Genomic DNA, 20918 nt, shown 5'->3' with positions numbered 1-20918 from the left:
AGTATCTGCTTTGATATACTGCTAGGTAGAATCTTTTAGAGGCCCTCTGCAGTAGGCTCCTGTCCTATTATTTGTTTTCTCCTACGTCCAATGCACCTCCAATTTATTTTTCTAAGTGAGGACTGGTCATCTTAGCCCGGGTCCTTTTTCTTTTTATCTTCTTTAGGTGTATAGATTTCATTATCTTTATCATATCTTATAGGTCTATATAAGCGAGTATATACCATGTTTGTCTTCCTTCTTTTGGGATACTTCACTCAGAATGATCTTTTCTAGATCCCACCACTTGCTTGCAAATTGAAGTAAATTTCATTTAGTCCATTTTCTTCTGTTCTTACAGGATTATATTTTGATATTTACCTAAAATATTTCATTAACTTGAAGTCATAAGGATTTTCTCTTATTTTTACAGAAGATTTATAATCAGGGTTTAACTTTTTTGTTTCTAATCTTTCTTAAGTAAGTTTTATATAATATGAGCTTCATAGGCTGCATTACATGGTTTGTTCGTGGTTATTTGACTTGTTTGGTGATAATCTTCCCTTCAACTTTCTTTCCTCCATTTCTTTTCATGTATTTTTATATGTATGTGGACGTTCTTATTTACATTTTTTTCACTTCAATTGATGTGCTTGTGTTTGTGTTTGTTCGGAGCAATCTTATTCAAGTTTAATTGCCCTTGCTTTGTAATAAGTCTAAACATGTTTTTGTTTGTTTTTCAACTTTTGCATTGTGTAAGTTCCTTGCATATTTATAACAATAATAGATTCATGTTTTACATTACCATTAAAATGTTTCTCGGGTGTTGAATATAATTAGAATAAATGTTAGTATAAATTTAAACACAGAATTAAAATTAAACACAAAAGCATTTATCTTTGAAAATTACAACTCCAGCTGTTATGGTTAGAACATTATAGATAGGAATTTCTGAACATTGTATCTGACAACAGTGACTCATGAGATCACTGACCAGATCTTGCTTATTGTTGTACCAATTCCTGTCATTTCTTATTATAACAAGAATATAAAGCACACTGAGGATGAGACAATGATCCCTCAGATGAATTCAGGGAACATGAGGTGGACTCTTCCTGAGCCTCTCCTCTGGTACAAGACCCTGGGACTAAGTATAATCATTTGTGATGAAACTTGTGAACTCTTGCTGGGCAGAGAGACTCATTACTGACTCAGTAACTCAACGTTTCATACCAGAGACTGCTCACCTAGGCAACCTCTAATGAGATTGTAAGGATGTTCTACACACTCAGAAGGAAATGGGTATTGCGTCTAAGAGTAAAAGTTCAGCAGTTCCTTCCTGAGAATGGCAAGAATCCTCCTGCGTCAAAGTTTTCAGAATGCACCCAACAATAATCCTGGAATGTATTTCTTCACACAGATAGGAGGCCAAGCCTGCTGAACTAATTGTTTGTGTACAAATTCTATTGAGAGATTGTAAAATTAAATATATATATTTCTGCTATTTCTAGTCAGAGAAACAGAGCTATACTACTAAAAATATACTATCAACATTTATTTGATTTTCACATATTTGTTTAGAAAATATGTTTCCACTCTTATGATGACTTTATTAAATAATTTTAAAAATATTTCTCCAATTATATAATAGTAGTATTTTTAGAACTGTGAATAGCTGAAGTGTTTGACTTAGACTCAAATATTAGTAAAAAATTGTAGATTTCAAGATGCCCATAATGTTTTCATTATTTTTAAATTATTTTTTATAAATACAGGTATACTTTTTATGAGTTGTCGTATATGCATATTAAAAGATGTCATTGGTTATATCTGCTATTTAAGAACATTTGTTAGTGATTCTGGTTTGCACTCCACTCCCAGGTTTTGGAGGTTTGTTTTTTTTTGTTTTACATTTGCCAGCTAGTTGGATTTCCTTATCACCTGTAACAGCTAGGAGGCAAGTACATGCATGGATGAATGTCAGGGCAAGTGACAGTCTGGTGACAAAAACTTGAAATGCCTTTCCTGTTTTAAGTGAAATATAGTCAATTCTGAGGGGGGAGGGGTGAAAAAATCAATGACAATACCTACTCATTTTTTTATTCATCTAGTGTGGCACATATCAACTCACAGGAACTATGTTACCTGCATAAGACCTGTGCATTGGCAGGAGAGTTAAACATTCCAACAGGGATGAAGAAATGACTCAGCTAGTTACATACAACGTTAGCCGTGCAAGAAATGCTAAACACAGGGTTTCGTGTTTTGGACTTGTACTTTAGGCTGCCTGGAGTTAAAAGAAGACACGATTGAAAACCTTCTTGCAGCTGCATGCCTTCTTCAGCTGCCTCAGGTGGTGGAAGTGTGCTGTCATTTTCTCATGAAGCTTCTGCACCCCTCAAACTGTTTAGGGATCCGTGCGTTTGCAGATGCTCAAGGCTGCATTGAATTAATGAAGGTGGCCCACAGCTACACCATGGTAAGAAGACTTAATATTTAAATAATGAAGTGTCACACGGTAATGCCAAACGAGACAGTAACTGTTATGATAGCTTTCAAAACTTATTTTATGATTAAAGGTTTTACATGATTAGTACATTTTCATTTTTTTACTATTATTATTACATAAAAAATATTTTATAATCTCAGGGTAAATAATAATATTGACCTTATTTTAATTTTATAGTAATAATATATTTTATAGACAATATTGATGTGAGTTTTGACTATCTGGAATTTTAAATGTTGATGAACCAATATACTTTCTATAAAATACACTTATCTTCTCAATATTTTTCTGTTCATTTCTAAAACTGTTACTTTCATCTTTTTTCAGTCTTTTTCTTTAAATAAGTCTATCAGACAATATCATATATGGGGCAGCTATGTCTGAATGATTTGTGGATAATAATCTTGCAGCTATAATGGTCAGTGTATAATGCTTGTATCATGACTATTAGTTATTTTTGTTTCTAATCAAATATTTAGAAATAGTAAAAGTAAACATTTATAATATATTTTGTAAAGTTAACTTTTCAAAATATTGCCATAATTCAAAAATTTAAGTGGCATGCATAGTAATCAACAAATAATATTTAAGTAGATTAAACATATTTGGTTTTGCTACAATTTTCATCTATAGAAATGTTTTTATCCAAATTATAGAGATTCTAAAGGTCTTTTGAATTCTTTATGCTTTTAACTTTTTAAATAGTTTTAAATTTTATTTTATGTATATTCTTGTTTGGCCTGTGTGTATATGCATCACTTACTTACCTAGTGTTGGCAAAGGTTAAATCACATCAGACAGCATGGAGTAATGATTACAGATGACTGAATTTCCATAAGTTGCTGGAAATTGAGCCTGGGTTACCAGCAAAAATATCACTGCTCAGGGCTGGAAAGATAGGGCTCAGTGGATAAGAGCACTGGCTGCTCTCCGGGAACATCAGAACTCCAGATCCAGGGAATCTGACAACTTCACACAGACATACATGCAGTCTAAATATTGATGAATATAACAAATAAAAGCAAATTGTAAGTGTATGTGTGAATAGAAGTGCTCTCATCCACTGAGCCATCTCTACAACCATGACTTGTAAACTTTAAATAAGTTGAAAAACTTTAAATGTGACTGTTTTATGTTGATGATTTTTTTTTGTTCATATTACTTCCAATAAAGACAATATAAGTTCTTACAAAACTCAATACTTATAATTCATGTGCTAGATATAATTATTTTAATTTCATACATAAAATAAAGGGCAATCTCTAGATCAAAGGTAGTAAGCAATATAAGAAAATAAACACTTTAAGACACTAGTGAAAAACAATATTTAAAAAAAATCTAATCATTAATCTTAGAATTTCAGTATCTTCTCACCTTTATAATTAAAATTTTTAAACAAATCAAAAGTTAGATAAAAGCTGATAGATAAAAGAAACAGTACAATTTGTTATTCTCTTGTTGAATTCTTTGGAAATATTCCATGATAGGGCACAACACTATTTCTGAATTGATATGGATAGTTCAAAATCAGTGTAATCAAGTACTTTATCAACCAAAATATCAAGGTCCAATTGCTGTCATTTAATTGGGCACAATTCATTAAATTTAAAGTCCCTGGCTTAGCTTAGCCAAAGAATAATATGTTGCCATATCAAGAGGGATAATGGTCCCTTCTGGTCTGCTTGGAAATTATTAATTCAGTAATAAAAATGTTTCCTTTGCAGCTGCTTGGACTGTCCCTAGTTTATTCTAAAAAGCAACAATATTTTTACCGTCTTTAAATGTGAATTATTTATGAATGCATACATAAAATTATAAAATATCTCTAGGTATGATACCATATGCTCTAATGACTATGCAAGCTTATCTTTGAGATAGTAAATAAATTATATGTTTTATCATGTTTATTGAAAGTTAAATTATTATAAAAAATAGAAATATGGGGAAATAGAAAGACCTGGAGAGAAGAGCTCCAAAAGGAGACCAACAGACCCAAAACAAACAAACAAAGAAACAAACAAAACTCAGCCCTGGGGGCTCTGAAGAGAATGATACCCCAACCAAGGACAATGCATGGAGAGGAACTAAAATCCCTTCTCAGACGTAGCCCATAGACTCAGTCTCCATTAGGGTTCCCTCACAAGGGGAGCAGGGCTGTCTCTGGCATAAACTCAATGGCAGGCTCTCTTATCACCTCCCCCTGTGGGGTGCAACCTTGATAGGCCACAGAGGAAGACAATGTAACCAGTCCTGATGAGACCTGATAAGCTAAGGTCGGATAGAAGGGGAGAAGGACCTGCTATCGATGGACTAGGAGAGGAGCATAGGAGGAATAGATGGAAGGAGGGAAGGATTGGGAGGAGAAAAGGGAGGATGTCACAGCCAGGATACAAATTGAATAAGTGGTAATAAATAATAATAATAATAATAATAATAATAATTTAAAAACAGCAAAGAAAAAACAATGAAAAAAATTTAATAAAAATATTAAAAAAGAAATATGAAGCTAAAGTATTCTCCTATGGTTCATGGTTAATATTTAAGAGTAGAAAAGTTGTTACCCACTTGTCCTTCTTAGTCTATTTTTTCCCCTTTAAATCGAACACGTGATAATTAGTGGTTTTAATCTCATGTTATAATTTCTCATCACAAATTTTCCTCTTGATCCCTGTCTAATCAGGATAATATTATTGCCTAATCAAATATTCTTAGCTGATCTATGCAATCTGTGCTTTGAAGGAAAGTGTTTATTTTTCTACTTACACTTTTAAAAAATTACCAGTTTTCCCACTATATCTATGATGACATAAATGTAGACACTCTCAAAATTTTTATTTAATTTGTTAACACCTGTGAATCTAGTTTTTATTTGCTTCCTAAAAATCTTTTAGAGGACAACTTTGCTTTTTCAACCCAGACCTTAACATTTTCACTTTTTTTTCAATTTATATGCTTCCTTCTTTTCTGTTAAAAATTTTATTCACTTATTTTGACACAGTTATTGTTGATGTGTAAATGATTCTGAATTACTTCCATGGAAATTGACCCAGCATGATAAGTGGTTCAGTAATGTGTAAAACGATAGAAAATTTTGATTGAAAAGCTGATATTAGGGAGTTGTATGAAATAGATTTTCCAATATTAATTTACTGTTTGGCTTATGCACATAGAACAGATTCAAAATCATTGAACTAAAGTCTTACTCTATACTCTATTGGGTTTCATTAATAAACACTGAGTAATTATGAATGCCATATTTTAATATCAGTAAAGTGCAACGTGACAAGATCATGGAGTCACAAAAATGAAAATATTTTTACATAATTTGAAAATGCATTGAAATCCAAAATATAAACAAACAACATGATTTCTATTTGTTAAATAAAAATAGGTTATGAAAATAGCTGTTTTGCATGCTTAATGGAAAGGACTTGTATCAAAAGTGATAAGTTTTATCCTATATTATATGTCTATATGAATGAGTATATACCGTGTGCATCTTTCTGCTTCTGGGATAGCTCACTTAGGATGATCTTTTCCAGATCCCACCATTTACCTGCAAATTTCATGATTTCCTTGTTTTTTATTGCTGAGTAATATTCCATTGTATAGATATACCACAATTTGTGCATCCATTCCTCCACTGAGGGGCATCTGGGCTGTTTCCAGCTTCTAGCTATTACAAATAAGGCTGCTACAAACATGGAGATAACCTAAGACCCCTGCACAGATATAGCCCATGGAAGTTCAGTATCCAAGTGGGTACCATTGTAATAGGAACAGGGACTGTCTCTGACATGAACTGATTGGCCTGCTCTTTAATTACCTCCCCGTGAGGGGGAAGCAGCATTAACAGGCCACAGAAGAAGAAGACAATGCAGCCACTCCTGATGAGACCTAATTGACTAGGATCAGAAGCAAGGAAAAGAAGACCTCCCCTATCAGTGTACTTGGGGAGGGGCATGCATACAGAGGGTGGAGGAAGGGAGGGATTGGCATGGGAGGAGGGAGAGAACCACAGGGGGGATACAAAGTGAATAAAGTGTAATTAATTAAGAATAAAAAAAAGTGCTAAGTTTTATCTTTCTCATTCTTCATTTTAATTTTAGTATCAAGGTGAACTTTCATATTAAATAGTATATGAAATGTCATTTATAGGCTAAAGAGGGTGCTCATTAATTATACATTATATATATATACATTATGTATATATGTATAAAATTTATACACACACACATGAATTTAGAATTGAGCATCAGAGGCTAAAGATGAATGGGATTTTCAGAATATATTCAATGAGTCTTGTACTGATGGGATGGGATCTACATCTTAACTCCCACTTGGCTTCAAGGTTAGTTCTGCCTTTTGAAGATGCTCAGTGTCACAACCTGTAACTCTTTCTCAATTGGCTCAAGATTATCCTTTGTCAGTAAAAGGCTTATGTGAAAGAAAAGTAGAACAAGAACCATTATCTCACACATGTAATTGTGAGTACATATGTAGAAAAATGGAAAGATAAAATCTATTTTTCTAGAATCTTTAACCCTATAGGCAATTGCATGTATATTTGTAGGAAAATAGAAAGGTGAATTAAATTTGAAGTGAGTCCTTAAAAGTTTTGTCTTTCACTATCTCACATTATTGATGATACAATCAAACACTGTTTACTAGTCATTCTTGTAGAGGACAGTATCTTTTATTTTCTTCTTTTTATCATCATCATCAGTATTATTTACAATTTATTCACTTTTTTATCCTGGTTGTAACCCTGTCCTTCATCTCCTCCCTGTCCCATCCTCCATCCCTGTTTCTACCCTACTACTCTTCCCTAGTCCACTGATAGAGGAAGTCCTCCTCCCGTACTGTCTGACCCTAGCCTAGAAGGCAGTATCTTTTTGCAGAGTGTTACTGAGAACAATTTGCATTGCACTGAAGTTTGAAATCATAAGTAGAAACTTCCCTGAGCTTTCCTAGACTTCTCAATGTCTTTCAAACATGTACTGGGATTTGGATTTTTTCCTGTTCTAGTAATGTATGGTTCATACTCTTCAGCTATCTATCCCATTTGTCTTTCTGATTGAATATTGAGCATCTTACACAGGGTCTTCTTTCTTGCTTTTCCTCTTTAGGTGTACAGATTTTCATATGATTACCCTATATTATATGTCTAATATCCACTTATAAGTAAGTATATACCATTTGTGTCTTTCTGCCTCTGGGATACCTCACTCCCGATGATCTTTTCTAGTTTCCACCATTTGCCTCCAAATTTTATGATTTCCTTGTTTTTAATTGTTGAGTAGTATTCCATTGTGTAAATGTACCACAATTATTGTATCCATTCCTCAATTCTGGGAACATCTCAGTTGTTTCCAGATTCTGGCTATTAAGTGGAAATGTAAACTTGTACAACCACTTTGGAAATCAATCCGGTGCTTTCTCAGACAATTAGGAATAGTGCTACCTCAAGATGCAACCATACCACTCCTAGGCATATATACAAAATATGCTCAAGTATACAACAAAGACATTTGCACAACCATGTTTATAGCAGCTTTATTCATAAGAGTAAGAATGTTTGTTCTTAAGCTCTGATTTATGCTTCTTTCTCCCAAAGACTAGATTTACAAATATGTTCCTAAGTATTCATTGTCATATTTTTGTGGCTGATCTTACTTAATATATTGCAAACACTTCAGTGATGTAATGTCACTTTGGTTGTTTTCTATTTCTCCAGATAGTGTCCAGAATAAGTTAATGAATTACACCTTTCCCTAGTGTTTTTAAAATATTTAATAAGTAGAGGACAGGGTCAATGAAATTGACGTAGAATATGGGGTCAGGCATACATAAGAGGTGTTGGAGGAGGGAATGAGAAAGAAAACATGATATTATATTTTAACTTCAAAAACTTTTTAAACTGTGAAAATGATTGTGGCTCTCACACACTGTGCATTTGTTACCTCAATAACAGTGCATGTGTGTGCATTTGACTTGCTTTCTTACTGCATTCCTATACTTACTTTAGAAGTCCAAACATGCCAGCTTTCTTCCTGCTACGTTCACCTTTAATACACATATTATTACAGGAGGATTTTTCTTTTTGTTTTTTTTTTTCTCTCCCACAAGTCTCCTACCAAATATTAACACTACCTTCTGCTCTGAGTTACTGAGATCAGTTCTCCAATGTTTTTGTTTTTTAACACGGATGTCTTTGTTCTCACTATTCCATATAAAATGGTGCTGGCCTATATTTCTTTGGGGACTTACTGCTTACTGGCTTCATATCGTATTCTTAATTTGTTGTAGTTCTCTATTTTCCCTATCTATATAGTCGATTTTTTAGTAATGTTTTTTATATTTAGATGTGTCTTATGAAATATTTATATATTATATTCTTTATTGAATGAAAGAGTGAATTCCCACATTAAGCCTTTATTTCTATATTCCAGCTCCTGTAGTCAGTGGTAATGGGAGTATAGGGATGAATTAAACAGGCAGTATATTGTCCACAGTCTCAAGCTTCATATGTTGAATGAAAGTAAATTTTCATCATCAACGCTGATTATTTGCTCAGATACAAGTGGATGTACAAACACAGATGGTAAATGTTATGATCAAATGATACATAAAAAGTTCCCATACATGAGAGAGTCTCGTTTTAATTTGTGTAGGGTTACAAAGAAAAATAGATTTGCCTGTTCACTGAGCTTAAACTAGCCTTTTCTGTTTAAGCATATTCAAATGTGATTGCATTGTAAGGCAAAGAGGAGTGAAACATAATTTATGAAATATTAGGCTTAGAAAAGCCCCCATCTACAATGTTAAGGTGATTTGTTTTTCAGTATTTAGGCTTTTATATTGAATACAGTGTCAAGCCATTAAAAACCTTTGAGTAATAAACTGATCCAAGTTCTAATTCCAACAATAATGGTATCAGGCTGGCTTAATGATAAATATTTAATTAAGAAAGAGAGAGAGAGAGAAAGAGAGAAAGAAAAAGAAAGAAAGAAAGAAAAAGAAAGGAAGGAAGGAAGAAAGAAAGAAAGAAAGAAAGAAAGAAAGAAAGAAAGAAAGAAATGAAGGAAAGAAGGAAGGAAGAAAGACCTCTCTAGAAAAGAATCCAATATTTTCTATACACATCTGTAAACAATGGAAATACAACAGAAAAATAAATGGCTAACATCTGCCTCTGCAGTGGACAAATGGGGAGCAGCTTTGTCAGCATCCCTCGCTATACTACTGCACATGGAACACAAGCTATATATCATGGACAAGTTTGTATATATTAGCATGCATTAGGTATTGATATATCTCAGTGGTAGGACTGAAACCAAGGCCTTGTACCAGCCAGACACAGACTGTACCACACTCCTTTCCCACCAATAATGGTAGTTAATGATAACTATATTTATTTACTAACTTATTCATGTAAGCCATGTACAGTTCTAAAACTGAGAAATGAGGGTTTAGGAATTAAATAATTTATTATATATCAATAGTTAAATTTTAATAGATTAGGTTATTAATGTAGTACATATTGTGTTGTACAAATTTTCTGTTCTACCCAATATGATAACTCGTGTATGGTTGTTACAGTTTTCCTACATTGTCGGATTAGATTTCTGATAGCCAAGAAGCAAAGCGTAAATTGCCTCAGACAAGTCAGTGTTAAATTCTTCAGACACAGATGCAGCTGAAGAACTGAAGAAAGATTTGTTCTTCAGTTAGGTTTATATTTTCATCTAAAGTGCTGCTTGTCATTTCTCTGTTTATCACATGCTCAATTTCTACTCAGTGTGACTATCTTGACCTTCAGAGTTTCACTAGATTCATGCTGGAAGCAGAAAGAGTGGAAACGTGACTAATCAGAGACTACTTTGTTCATCAGAGGCTTTGAAAGGCAGAAGAGTAGTAACTGGAGCATGAAGCTATCTGGATCAGTGTAAGTCTTCATAGCTCTAAAGACACTTCTCGGTGCTCACTTGCCCCTCACAGCTATTAAAGGAAGCTTTATTAATGTGATTTCTGCTTGTGTTACCCAAATAGCTGACACCTCACAATTACTGGCTTAAAAGCACACTTTTTCCCTTTACCTGTACCTCGGACAATAAATCATGAATTAGAGATTTCTTTAGGAGATCACATGGAGTTTAACTTTGAATTCGTATCTTTTACAAGTTACCAAAATAAAATGCATTATTCATGTTTTTCTTAGGACTATACACAGTGTACTATAATAGTACCAAATTATGAATAAATATCCCTATTATTCAGTGTAATTAAATTTTGGTATTTTATGCATATATGTTCAATTCTGTTACAGTTTGAAATTAAAAAAAATAGATTTCCATTATCTGTAATTTCATCAGCAATCGGTGTATTAATATCAGTGCAGTGGGCAGTTTGGAGGATTCCTGCTACTGATGTTCAGCAATGATAAACACTACGAGGGGTGGGCAGCCTGAGCAGAAAGGACCTTCTTATCTGTCTCTCCAATGCTTTTCCCTTGTAATGGTCATAGATTCTCTTGTCTTTAAATTAGAATGTCAAATAAATAAATAAATAAATAAATAAATAAATAAATAAACATTGCCAGAGTTAAATTAATGACTCAGCCATGTAAAATCATGGTACGCATTACATCCTCAGAGCTTGTTGAACACTGTTCACCTGAAGTGTATTAATTGCTATGGTGTTGCTGAGAGAAGGTTTATTTTAGCTAATGTCCTCCAAAGGTGTCAACCTGTCATGGTGAAGACATGCTGGAGTAGAAGCTTGTGGTGCTGGCTCACTTTTCAGAACCCGGCAAACAGAGTATAACCAGAACCTGGGGCAACTCCAAGTGTGACCACCAGAAGCCCAATCCCAGTGACCCACTTCTGCAGACCAAGATCTACCTTCTGAAGGAGGAACTCAGTTCAGAGATCAGACCTTTAAAACAAAAGCCCTGGGGTATCCTTCACATTCAAACTAATTTATCTATGAAAGGTAGAATTGCACGTCCATGATGCTGCAAATGACTTGTATTGTTGACTGAGATGTGCTTTAAATAGTATTAAAATAAATAATTATTTACTAATATAAATATAAGTAGACTTCTGGATCGCTGAAATTGTTAGATTTCTCTAAAATAGCCCCACTTAAGTATCTTGTAATGCACTTTCCATTCCCTCTTTCAGTATTATTGAAATATGACTCATTATCTTGATTTTTTTAAGAGGATAAAGAACATCCCATTAAAACTTTTGTCTCTGTCATTTCAGTACAAGGCTCCGATACCCAAAATAAAGAAGGTGAAGCAGAAGGCTTAGGAGCACAATCCCTGCCTAAGCTACACAGTTAGTTCAACACAATTCTGAGAAACATGGAAATACTAGAGATCAAAAACATGGTTGGAAATTTAGAGATAGAGTACAAGTGTAGCAAACGCAAGGTCCTTGAGCTGATCCGCGCATCAATAATAATAAAATATCCTGGATACCATTCTTGCAAACGACAGTCATGAAGTTGATACTATTAATTTCCTTCAAATGCACTTTATGATTTTAAATTTTATTCATTCTTTGAAATTTTTTTTTATTTTTTATTTTTTTTATCAGTTACATTTTATTAACTCTGTATCCCAGCCTTGTCCCGATCCCTCATTCCCTCCCAGTCCCTCCCTCCCTCCCCCATCTCCACCGTGCCCCTTTCCAAGTCCACTGATAGGGGGGACCTCCTCCCCATTCATCTGATCCTGTTTTATCAGGTATCTTCAGGACTGGCTGCAAAACCCTCCTCTGTGGCCTAACAGGACTGCTCCTCCCTTTGGGGGTGGGGAGACCAAAGAGCCAGTCATTGAGTTCCTGTTAGAAATAGTCCCTTTTCCCCTCACTTTGGGAAACCAATTGGTTACTGAGCTACCACAGGCTACATCTCATACATCTTTTACAATGTATGTTGTTTATTATATTTTAATTCATTTTATTTGAAATTTTTATGCATGAGTACTACATGTACATAATTTCTACCTTAAATTTTTTTTTCTCCATCCAAAATCTCTCACATATCCCATTTCCTCTCAAATTCGTAATCACTCTTTGTTCAATTATTTTTGTTATGCACACACATATACACATGTATTTATGAATGCAATCTGCTTAGTACATTCAGTGTTTGTCTTCTATGTACATGTGTGTGTTTAGTGACAATCACTTGCTACTGGATAAACTTCTTGGGAACTCAACTATGAAGAACACAGATTGTCACTCTCTTAGCAGGCATCAATTGCCTATACCTCCTAATCAAGAACTGTGCCTTATGAGACTTCCCATATCCAGATTTTATCTTGATCACATCCACACCTCATTTCCTATTCCCATACCCTTCAAGACTCATCATTGCACCTTCTTCCAATATTTAGTCTTCCTTTTTTATTTTTCTTTAATTGTTAAACATACATTTATTTTATGAAAATTTCCTCTATGTACACAACGAATAATCACCACTAAGGCATCACACTACTGACTTCATGTACTCATTTATTTGTTATTTAATAGATTGATTGCAATTAGTGATTCTAGTAAGGGCAGCTGTGTGTTGAAATTGGATTGACTTTTTATCTTAGTATAGGCACTTATTTAATATCTTTGACATACTGAATCCTATACATGGATTCTTGCATTCAGAAGGGTAGGGACATCCAGTGAGGCAGGGTTCACCTGTGAGTGGCCTTACCCTTAACAAAAGTGTTCTACCTCCACATTTCAACATAAAAGAACATCATTCAGCACACATACCACCAACTGTTAAAAATACATTTTCTGTATTGTCTAGAACAGTAAAGGGTATGCAGCGCTGTTATATACCTCAGATTCGTGCTCAAGAATGGAGTTAATAGAGTTTCAAGAACACTTTAAAAATACCCTAAAAACATGTTAAAAGTAATTTTGTAACATTTTGAAGTATCCTCTATATGATATGAAATCATTTTATTGGGAGAATTCACAAAAGACTAAGTAATATTCTTTTAATATTAGAACACTTTGAAAGAATCCTCTTCTGATATTTCAGAAGGAAGAAAGGCAAGAGATTTTTGCCTTCAGGCCCCTTTGATTTAAAAAAAAAAAAATTGAAAAATAAAATGGGGACAATAATTTACTTTCTTTCTGAATGAGAAAAGAAATCCAATTTTATTCATGTAACAAAATCACTTTTCATAAAATTTTATCTCATAAAGAGCTATTTTATAATTTGGTTTTTTGGATAAGGTGGACATCATAAGTATTTTTATATTAAAATTAAAATTTTCTGTCTAGGAATATACTTGTTAATATCTTTTAACAGTGATTTTTAAAGGGAAAGGAAATGAAGAATTGATTATAGTTCAAAAGAAACAGGAGAAATCAATCTCTGCCCGAGGGAAACCATTCTGCTGCTTGAGCTGAGGGCCGGAATAAAACACCCCTGCTCTTTGAAAAGGGCTTTCAGAAACTTACATCAGACAACAATGATGGGACAGACACATTTATATATCCAATCAGTCGCAAAATCCAGTCTTTACTAACTGTATCATACTGCTAGATTTTAACACTGAATAAAGTAAAGAAGTATACAGATTTCTATGTTACTAGTTAATATTCCAATGTGGGCACCGAAAATTCAACATGGTTCCACCCCTAGATGAAGTGCTATGGATGGTTACTGGCTGTTAATGGAAAGAAAACCATCTTCCTTACAGATGAGCTCTTATTTATTTCAGGCTTAGATTTTTCACAAAACTTACTTTATTTAGGGTTCTTAAACACCATTACCTCCCTTCCAACCACCCCCGCCCTGCCAACCTGAGGTAGGAGATTAATAGAGAAAAGGGCTGTAGTTCTCTTCTATCAACTTGCTGCTGATTAGGGTCCCTGGGTCATTGCTAGACTGATAGATTAAGGATACCACCAGTCCAGTCCAAAGGCCAACACAGAGCAGGAACGTGAAGTCACCAAAAGCCACAAGACCAAGTTGCATTGACTGGAGAAGCTCTCTGGAACATTTCGCTCTGTGAAGTCAAGTGTTGAAGCACAAAGATCAGCACGGAGATGTCAGTCTAAAAAGTTCCTGGGCCTTCATGTGTGTCCTGTACTCAAAGTCTACCCACAGATGTTCTCAGCTGGGCAAAGTCACTCTCCTCACAAGAAAGAGCGAAACATCACCTGCCTCATCACAAGCCAACCTGGGGAAAACATCACACGCCTAGCTTTCAGCAAAACATCACATGATGAAACCAAGTCCAGAAACTTCCACTTCCATCTATATCATTCATTTCCAGTCAGTCAGTCTTACACACCTGTAAATAGAGAATGCTAAATATCCTTAGTTTGTCTTTTTAGATTAATTTTTAAATCTTACTATTTTTCTGATAAGGTAATGAGTGCAGATACTGGCACCAACTTTCTAATTTTCTTTTTTCTTAATTTTTAGTTATTTATTATTTTTTTATTAATTACAGTTTATTCACTTTGTATCTCAGCTGTAGTCCCCTTTCTTCTCCTCTCCCAATCACACCCTCCCTCTCTCTTCTCCTTTCATGCCACTCCCTGAGTCCAATGATAGGGAAGGTCCTCCTCCCCTTCCCTATGACCCTTGGCTATCAGGTCTTATCAGGACTGGCTGCATTGTCTTCCTCTGTGGCCTGGGAAGGCTGCTTCCTCCTAAGGGGGAGGTGATCAAAGAGCAAGCCACTGAGGTCCTATCCTAGACAGTCCCTGTTGTCCTTACAAGGGAACCTACATAGAAACTGAGCTGCCATGGGCTATATCTGTGCAAGGGTTCTAGGTTATCTCCATACATGGTCCTTGGTTGGACTATCAGTCTCAGAAAAGACCCCTGGCCTAGATTATTTTGTTGTTGTTGTTGTTCTGTTACTCTTTGTGGAGCTCCTGTCCCCTCCAGGTCTTTCTATCTTCTCTTTCTTCCATAAGATTCCCTGAACTCTGCCCAAAGTTTGGTATGAGTCTCAACATCTGCTTCAATACCCTGCTGGGTAGAGTCTTTCAGAGGCCCACTGTGGTAGTCTCCTGTCCTGTTCCCTTACACACATCAAAATGACTAAGATTAAAAACTCCAATGACAAAACATGCTGAAGAAGATGTGGAGAAAGGGGAACCCTTGTCCATTGCTGGTGGGAATGTAAACTTTCACAAACACTTTGAAAATCCATCTGGCTCTTTCTCGGACAATTAGGAATACTGCTTCATTGAGATCCAGCTATAGCACTCCTAGGCATATATCCAAAATATGCTCAAGTATATGTCAAGGACAACTGTTCAACCATGTTCTTAGCAGCTTTATTTGTAGTAGCCAGAACCTGGAAATAATCCAGGTGCCCCTCAACTGAGAAATGGATACAAAAAATGTGGTATGTTTACACAGTGGAATACTAGTCAGCAATTAAAAACAAGGACATCATGAAATTTTCAGTCAAATTTTGGGACCTAGAAAAGCTCATCCTGATTGAGGTATTCCAGAAGCAGAAAGACACATGGTATATACTCACTTATAAATATTAGCCATATAATATAGGATAAACATACTAAAATCTCTCTACACCTAAAGAAGCTAAGCAAGAAGGAGGACCCTGGTTAAGATGCTCAATCCTCATTCAGAAAGGCAAATGGGATGGATATCAGAAGAGGGAGAAAACTGACACCAACTTTCAACAGAAAAAAATATAAATTCAAAGTAAACAATAAAGTGCAAACTAGAAATGTAGCATTTTTACATTATTTAATATAAATACCATTCAATAATCACTTCTCTTGAGAGTCCTTTTATTACTGGGAAGAAAAAAAACAACTGAGTCTGTTCCAGATCATCACTATGGTTCCTCATGGTTTATCCACCTTGTAATTCTTTAAATAACCTATTAAATTTTTAATTCTACAAAATACAAATGAATTTTGTGATGAAGCTATTAACGCTCATGTTCATAAGTGATGATAACATATGGTTCTGAGTAGGAAGTATTTCCTAATCATGGTTGATCAACAAATGTTTATGAAAATTCTTTTTCTAGCACTTTTAAATAAATATATAAAGCAATAAGGAATTATTAAAATATAAATCAAAGCCAATATATTTACAAGTTAAACAGTAAATTTTGAGACAATCTAGTATTTTCACAAATTTTGCAGACTTAGAATAAATCCACACACTTATGGACATCTGATTTTTGACAAAGATGCCAAAACCATTCAATGGAAAAAAGATAGCAACTTGAACAAATGGTACTAGTCTAACTGGATGTCTACATGTAGAAAAATGTAAATACACCAAACTAAATTCCAAGTGGGCACAATAAAACTGCTAGAAGAAGAAGTGTGGAAAAGCCTTGATCTCATTGCCACAGGAGACAGCTTCCTGAACAGAAAACCAACAGCACAAGCTCTAAGGTCAACAAGAAATAAATGGGACCTCATGAAACTGAAAACCTTTTATAAAGCAAAGGACACTGTTGTCAGAGCAAAAAGACTGCCTACAGATTGGGAAAGGATCTTCACCAACACTATAACTGAGAGAGGGTTAAAATCCAGAATATATAAATAACTCAGGAAGTTAAACAGCAACAAATCAGTCAATCCAATTAAAAAATGGGGTACAGACCTAAACAGAGAATTCTCAATAAAGGAATATCGAATGGCAGGGAAACACTTTAAGAAATACTCAATGTCCTTAGTCATCAGGAAAATTCAAATCAAAACAACCCTGAGATTTCACCTTTCACATATCAGAATGGCTAAGAACTCAAGAGAGAACACATGCTGGAGAGGTTGTTGAAAAAGGGGAACCCTCCTCCATTGCTGATGGGAATGTAAACTTTTACAACCAGTTTGAAAATCAATCAAGTGCTTTCTGAGACAATTAGGAATAGCCCTTATTCAAGATCCAGCTATTCCACTCCTAGGCATATATCCAAAAGATGCTCATGTATACAAGGACATTTGCTCAACTATGTTTGTAGCAGCTTTATTTGTAATAGCCAGAAACTGGAAACAACCCAGATGCCCCTCATTTGAGGAATGGACACAGAAATTGTGGTACATCTACACTATGGAATATTACTCAGCAATAAAAAACAAGAAAATCATGGAATTTGCAGGCAAATGGTGGGAACTGGAAAGATCATCCTGCGTGAGATATCCCAGAAACAGAAAGATACACAGAGTACATACTTACTCATATGTGGATACTAGACCTATAAGATAGGATAAACATACTAAAATCTGTACACCTAAAGAAACTAATCAAGAAGGAGAACTCTGGCTAAGATGCTCACTCCCCATTCAGAAAGGCAAAGAGAATGGACATCAGAAGAGGGAGAAAATAGGGAACAAGACAGGAGCCTGCTATAGAGGGCTTCTGAAAGCCTCTACCCTGCAGGGTATCAGAGCAGATTCTTAGACTTATAACCAAACTTTGGGCAGAGTTCAGGGAATCTTATGAAAGAAGGGAGAGACAGGAAGACCTGGAGAGGACAGGAGGTCCACAAGGAGAGCAACAGAACCAAAAAAAAAAAAAAAAATTGGCACAAGGGTCTTTTCTGAGACTGATACTCCAACCCAAGTCCCATTCATGGGAAAAACCTAGAACCTTTGCACAGATGTAGCCCGTGGTAGTTCAGTGTCCAAGTGGGTTCCATGGTAATAGGAACAGGGAATGTCTCTGACATGAACTGATTGGTCTTTATTTTGATCACTACCCCCTGAAGGGGTGGTAGCCTTATCAGGCCACAGAGGAAGACAATGCAGCCAGTCCTGAAGAGATCTAATAGACTAGGATCAGAAGGAAGGGGAAGACGACACCCCCATCAGTGGACTTAGGAAGGACATGGGTGGAGAAGGGGGAAGGAGGGTGGGATTGGGAGGGGAGGAGGAAGGGAGCTACAGGGGGGCTACAAAGTGAATAAACTGTCATTAATAAAAAAAGGAAAAAAGAAATTAAAAAAAATTCTAAGGGGAGTTTGATAAATAAACAAAAAATTTTCTCCCCCCAAAAATACATTCCATCTTGGAGGGCTGCTCATGAAGACTCAGTGTGGTCTAAGTGGTGGAGAAAATTATGATTCAAGGGTCTTAATTCTCAGGAAACAAACAACTCAATAGTGTCAGAAAGTTTCTGAAAGTGAAGAGATTCACTAGCCTCGACTCTCTCCAAGCTTGCATATGTACCAAGGACTGAGTTAAGACAGGATCAGACAAGCTGGAAAAAGCAAAGACTAATAGAGTTGCCTGAAAAATAAACCAGCTGAGCTGTCTGGAAGTGGTTTAGACTAACAGCTGACTTTGACTGACAGTCTCCAACCAAAGGTGCTGCCTGCGAGATGAGGAGTGTTCTCCAGATCCCACCCTTTCTGTGTCATTCTTTATATTAGCATGGACTTGGCTGACATAGTTGCCTTTGAATAATTTCTGGTCCTGTAAATATCCCTTCAGCCATATTCCAGTAGGTAACACCAATAAAACTTATTGTTTGGTTTTTGTGGTGTTTTCTTTTCTGCTCTTGGTTCTATATTTGTGGTGAATAGTCAGCACATATTAAGGAGTAATATTATATAAATTTGACAAAACAATAGTATTAACGTTACTCTCAGCAGGTGTTATCTTCACAACTATAGGTTTTTAGTAAGCTCTAGAATATAAAGCATGTATTTCCTCATGTGGAACTGTTTGATCTTTACAGTTCGTGTTCTTTCTAAAAATGTAACCCTAAAATATGACCTCCTAAGTGAAGGTATTTGTTACAAATCAACTCTTCTTCAGAAAGGATATTTCCTGCTTTTTCATCTAGTTTGGTACACACATTTATTGCTGAGGTGGTTTATCCTTTCTTTCTTCTTCTGCATGTTTATTTTTTTTCAACTTTTGCTTTGCTTTGTGTTATTATAAGTAATATCTATTTGATTGTAAGTAGTTTAATAAAAGCTGTTTACCCATTTTATTAAAAAATTTAAAATGCTGCACTGTCAGACTGCTAAACAAATGAAAGAATTGTTGTATTCATGATGGAAAAAGCAGTAAAAATTATTCTCAGCAGAAGAGAGGAATGAGTTTGTTGATTGTCATTGAGTTTGGCATGAGAGATTTTGTCAATCAGAGCGCACAGCCGTTAAAGTGGAATTCCTTGCCTGTCGCTGGAACGTTATCAAGTATTTAAGAACTAATAACAACTCTAGATTAATTAAGTTAAGCCATCCCAGTCTATATGTTACAAAATGTATGCAGTAAATGCAAATTTGAAATACCTGATTTATTGCAGTGGACAACAGGGCAGCTGAGGAAAACCCAATTATTGTATTCTCAGTGGAACAAAGGATTATGTCTGCATTAATAGATTTTTTTTTTACACAAAGCCTGCATTATAAATCATGGGGAAGACAACAAGACTGATTTGTCTTGCTGTGTAACCTTATCCTATTGATTTATCTTAAGATGTGAAAAAAATGCTTTCTTTTACTTAAATAAGGTATTTTTAATTTATTTCAAGGGAAATACCATTGTAATTTTAGCCTAGATTTCTTTTTTTTTTTCTTTATTGGCTAATTTGCTAATAGAAAATAAATATATGTCCCTTGTTTCTTGGTCAGATAAAATAATTTATATTTTAACATCCTAAAGCATCTACACTTTATCTGCACATTTGTTTCTGAAACAACATAACTTGGTTAATTGTTATGAAGAAATAGGCTGTATAGAAATGTTAAAGCCAAGTAGTATTTAGCATTTATGACTGCCTGTGCATTCGCATATTTAATGTTCCTGTGTGTTTCATGTACAGGTTTTATGGCTGCATACCAAGGAAAATTAATGCTTAAGAGATATTTTGTGTCAGAAATAAAAGCCGAACAAATAATTTTTGCTGTTCTTTTCTACTTAATATTTATAAATAAAGATTTCAATGACCAATATATATATATATATATATATATATATATGCTACCAATCTGCCCTGACTCTTTAAGAATGAAAACACATCTGCATACATACTTCATAATAAATTATTTCATAGTTTTCTATATAATACTTTGAAATGTATACAAAAAGAAGAATTTTTTACTACATTTATATTAGACAATTATATTACTTTAAAACTATATATTCTGAAAATGAAAATGCTAAAAATTTCCATGAACTCGGGTTAAGGAATCTTAGCCTACTTTACAAGTTGTTATAACAGGAAAGAATTATGTTGGTTTAGGAAAGTGATGTAGTAAGCCTTTAAATTCAGATTCTCACCAGTTAGGTTTATGGTACCAGGCTTGCATGATATCGCTCATATTGAGTGGGCCTTAAATTTAATTACTCATTCCTCCTTTGAGGGGCATCAGGGTTGTTCCCAGGTTCTGGCTATTACAAATAAAGCTGCTACAAACATGGTTGCACAAATGTCCTTGCTGTGTACT

The 20918-nt window shown here is 34.8% G+C and overlaps 1 protein-coding gene across 2 annotated transcripts in view; it reads left to right on the top strand.

Moving 5' to 3' along the window:
• Klhl1 (kelch like family member 1) overlaps positions 1–20918 on the top strand; it is a 416934-nt gene that overhangs the window by 182718 nt on the left and 213298 nt on the right. For both annotated transcript variants that reach the window (XM_060391518.1, XM_060391519.1), the window contains exon 4: positions 2262–2458. In XM_060391518.1, coding sequence (XP_060247501.1) covers positions 2262–2458 — 197 coding nt within the window. The remainder of the gene's footprint in view (positions 1–2261; positions 2459–20918) is intronic.

The sequence above is a fragment of the Meriones unguiculatus genome, chromosome 9 (assembly GCF_030254825.1).
Source record: "Meriones unguiculatus strain TT.TT164.6M chromosome 9, Bangor_MerUng_6.1, whole genome shotgun sequence".
Taxonomy (NCBI): Eukaryota; Metazoa; Chordata; class Mammalia; order Rodentia; family Muridae; genus Meriones; species Meriones unguiculatus.
Note: the sequence above shows the minus strand (reverse complement) of the source record. Positions and strands in the feature narration are given on the sequence as shown.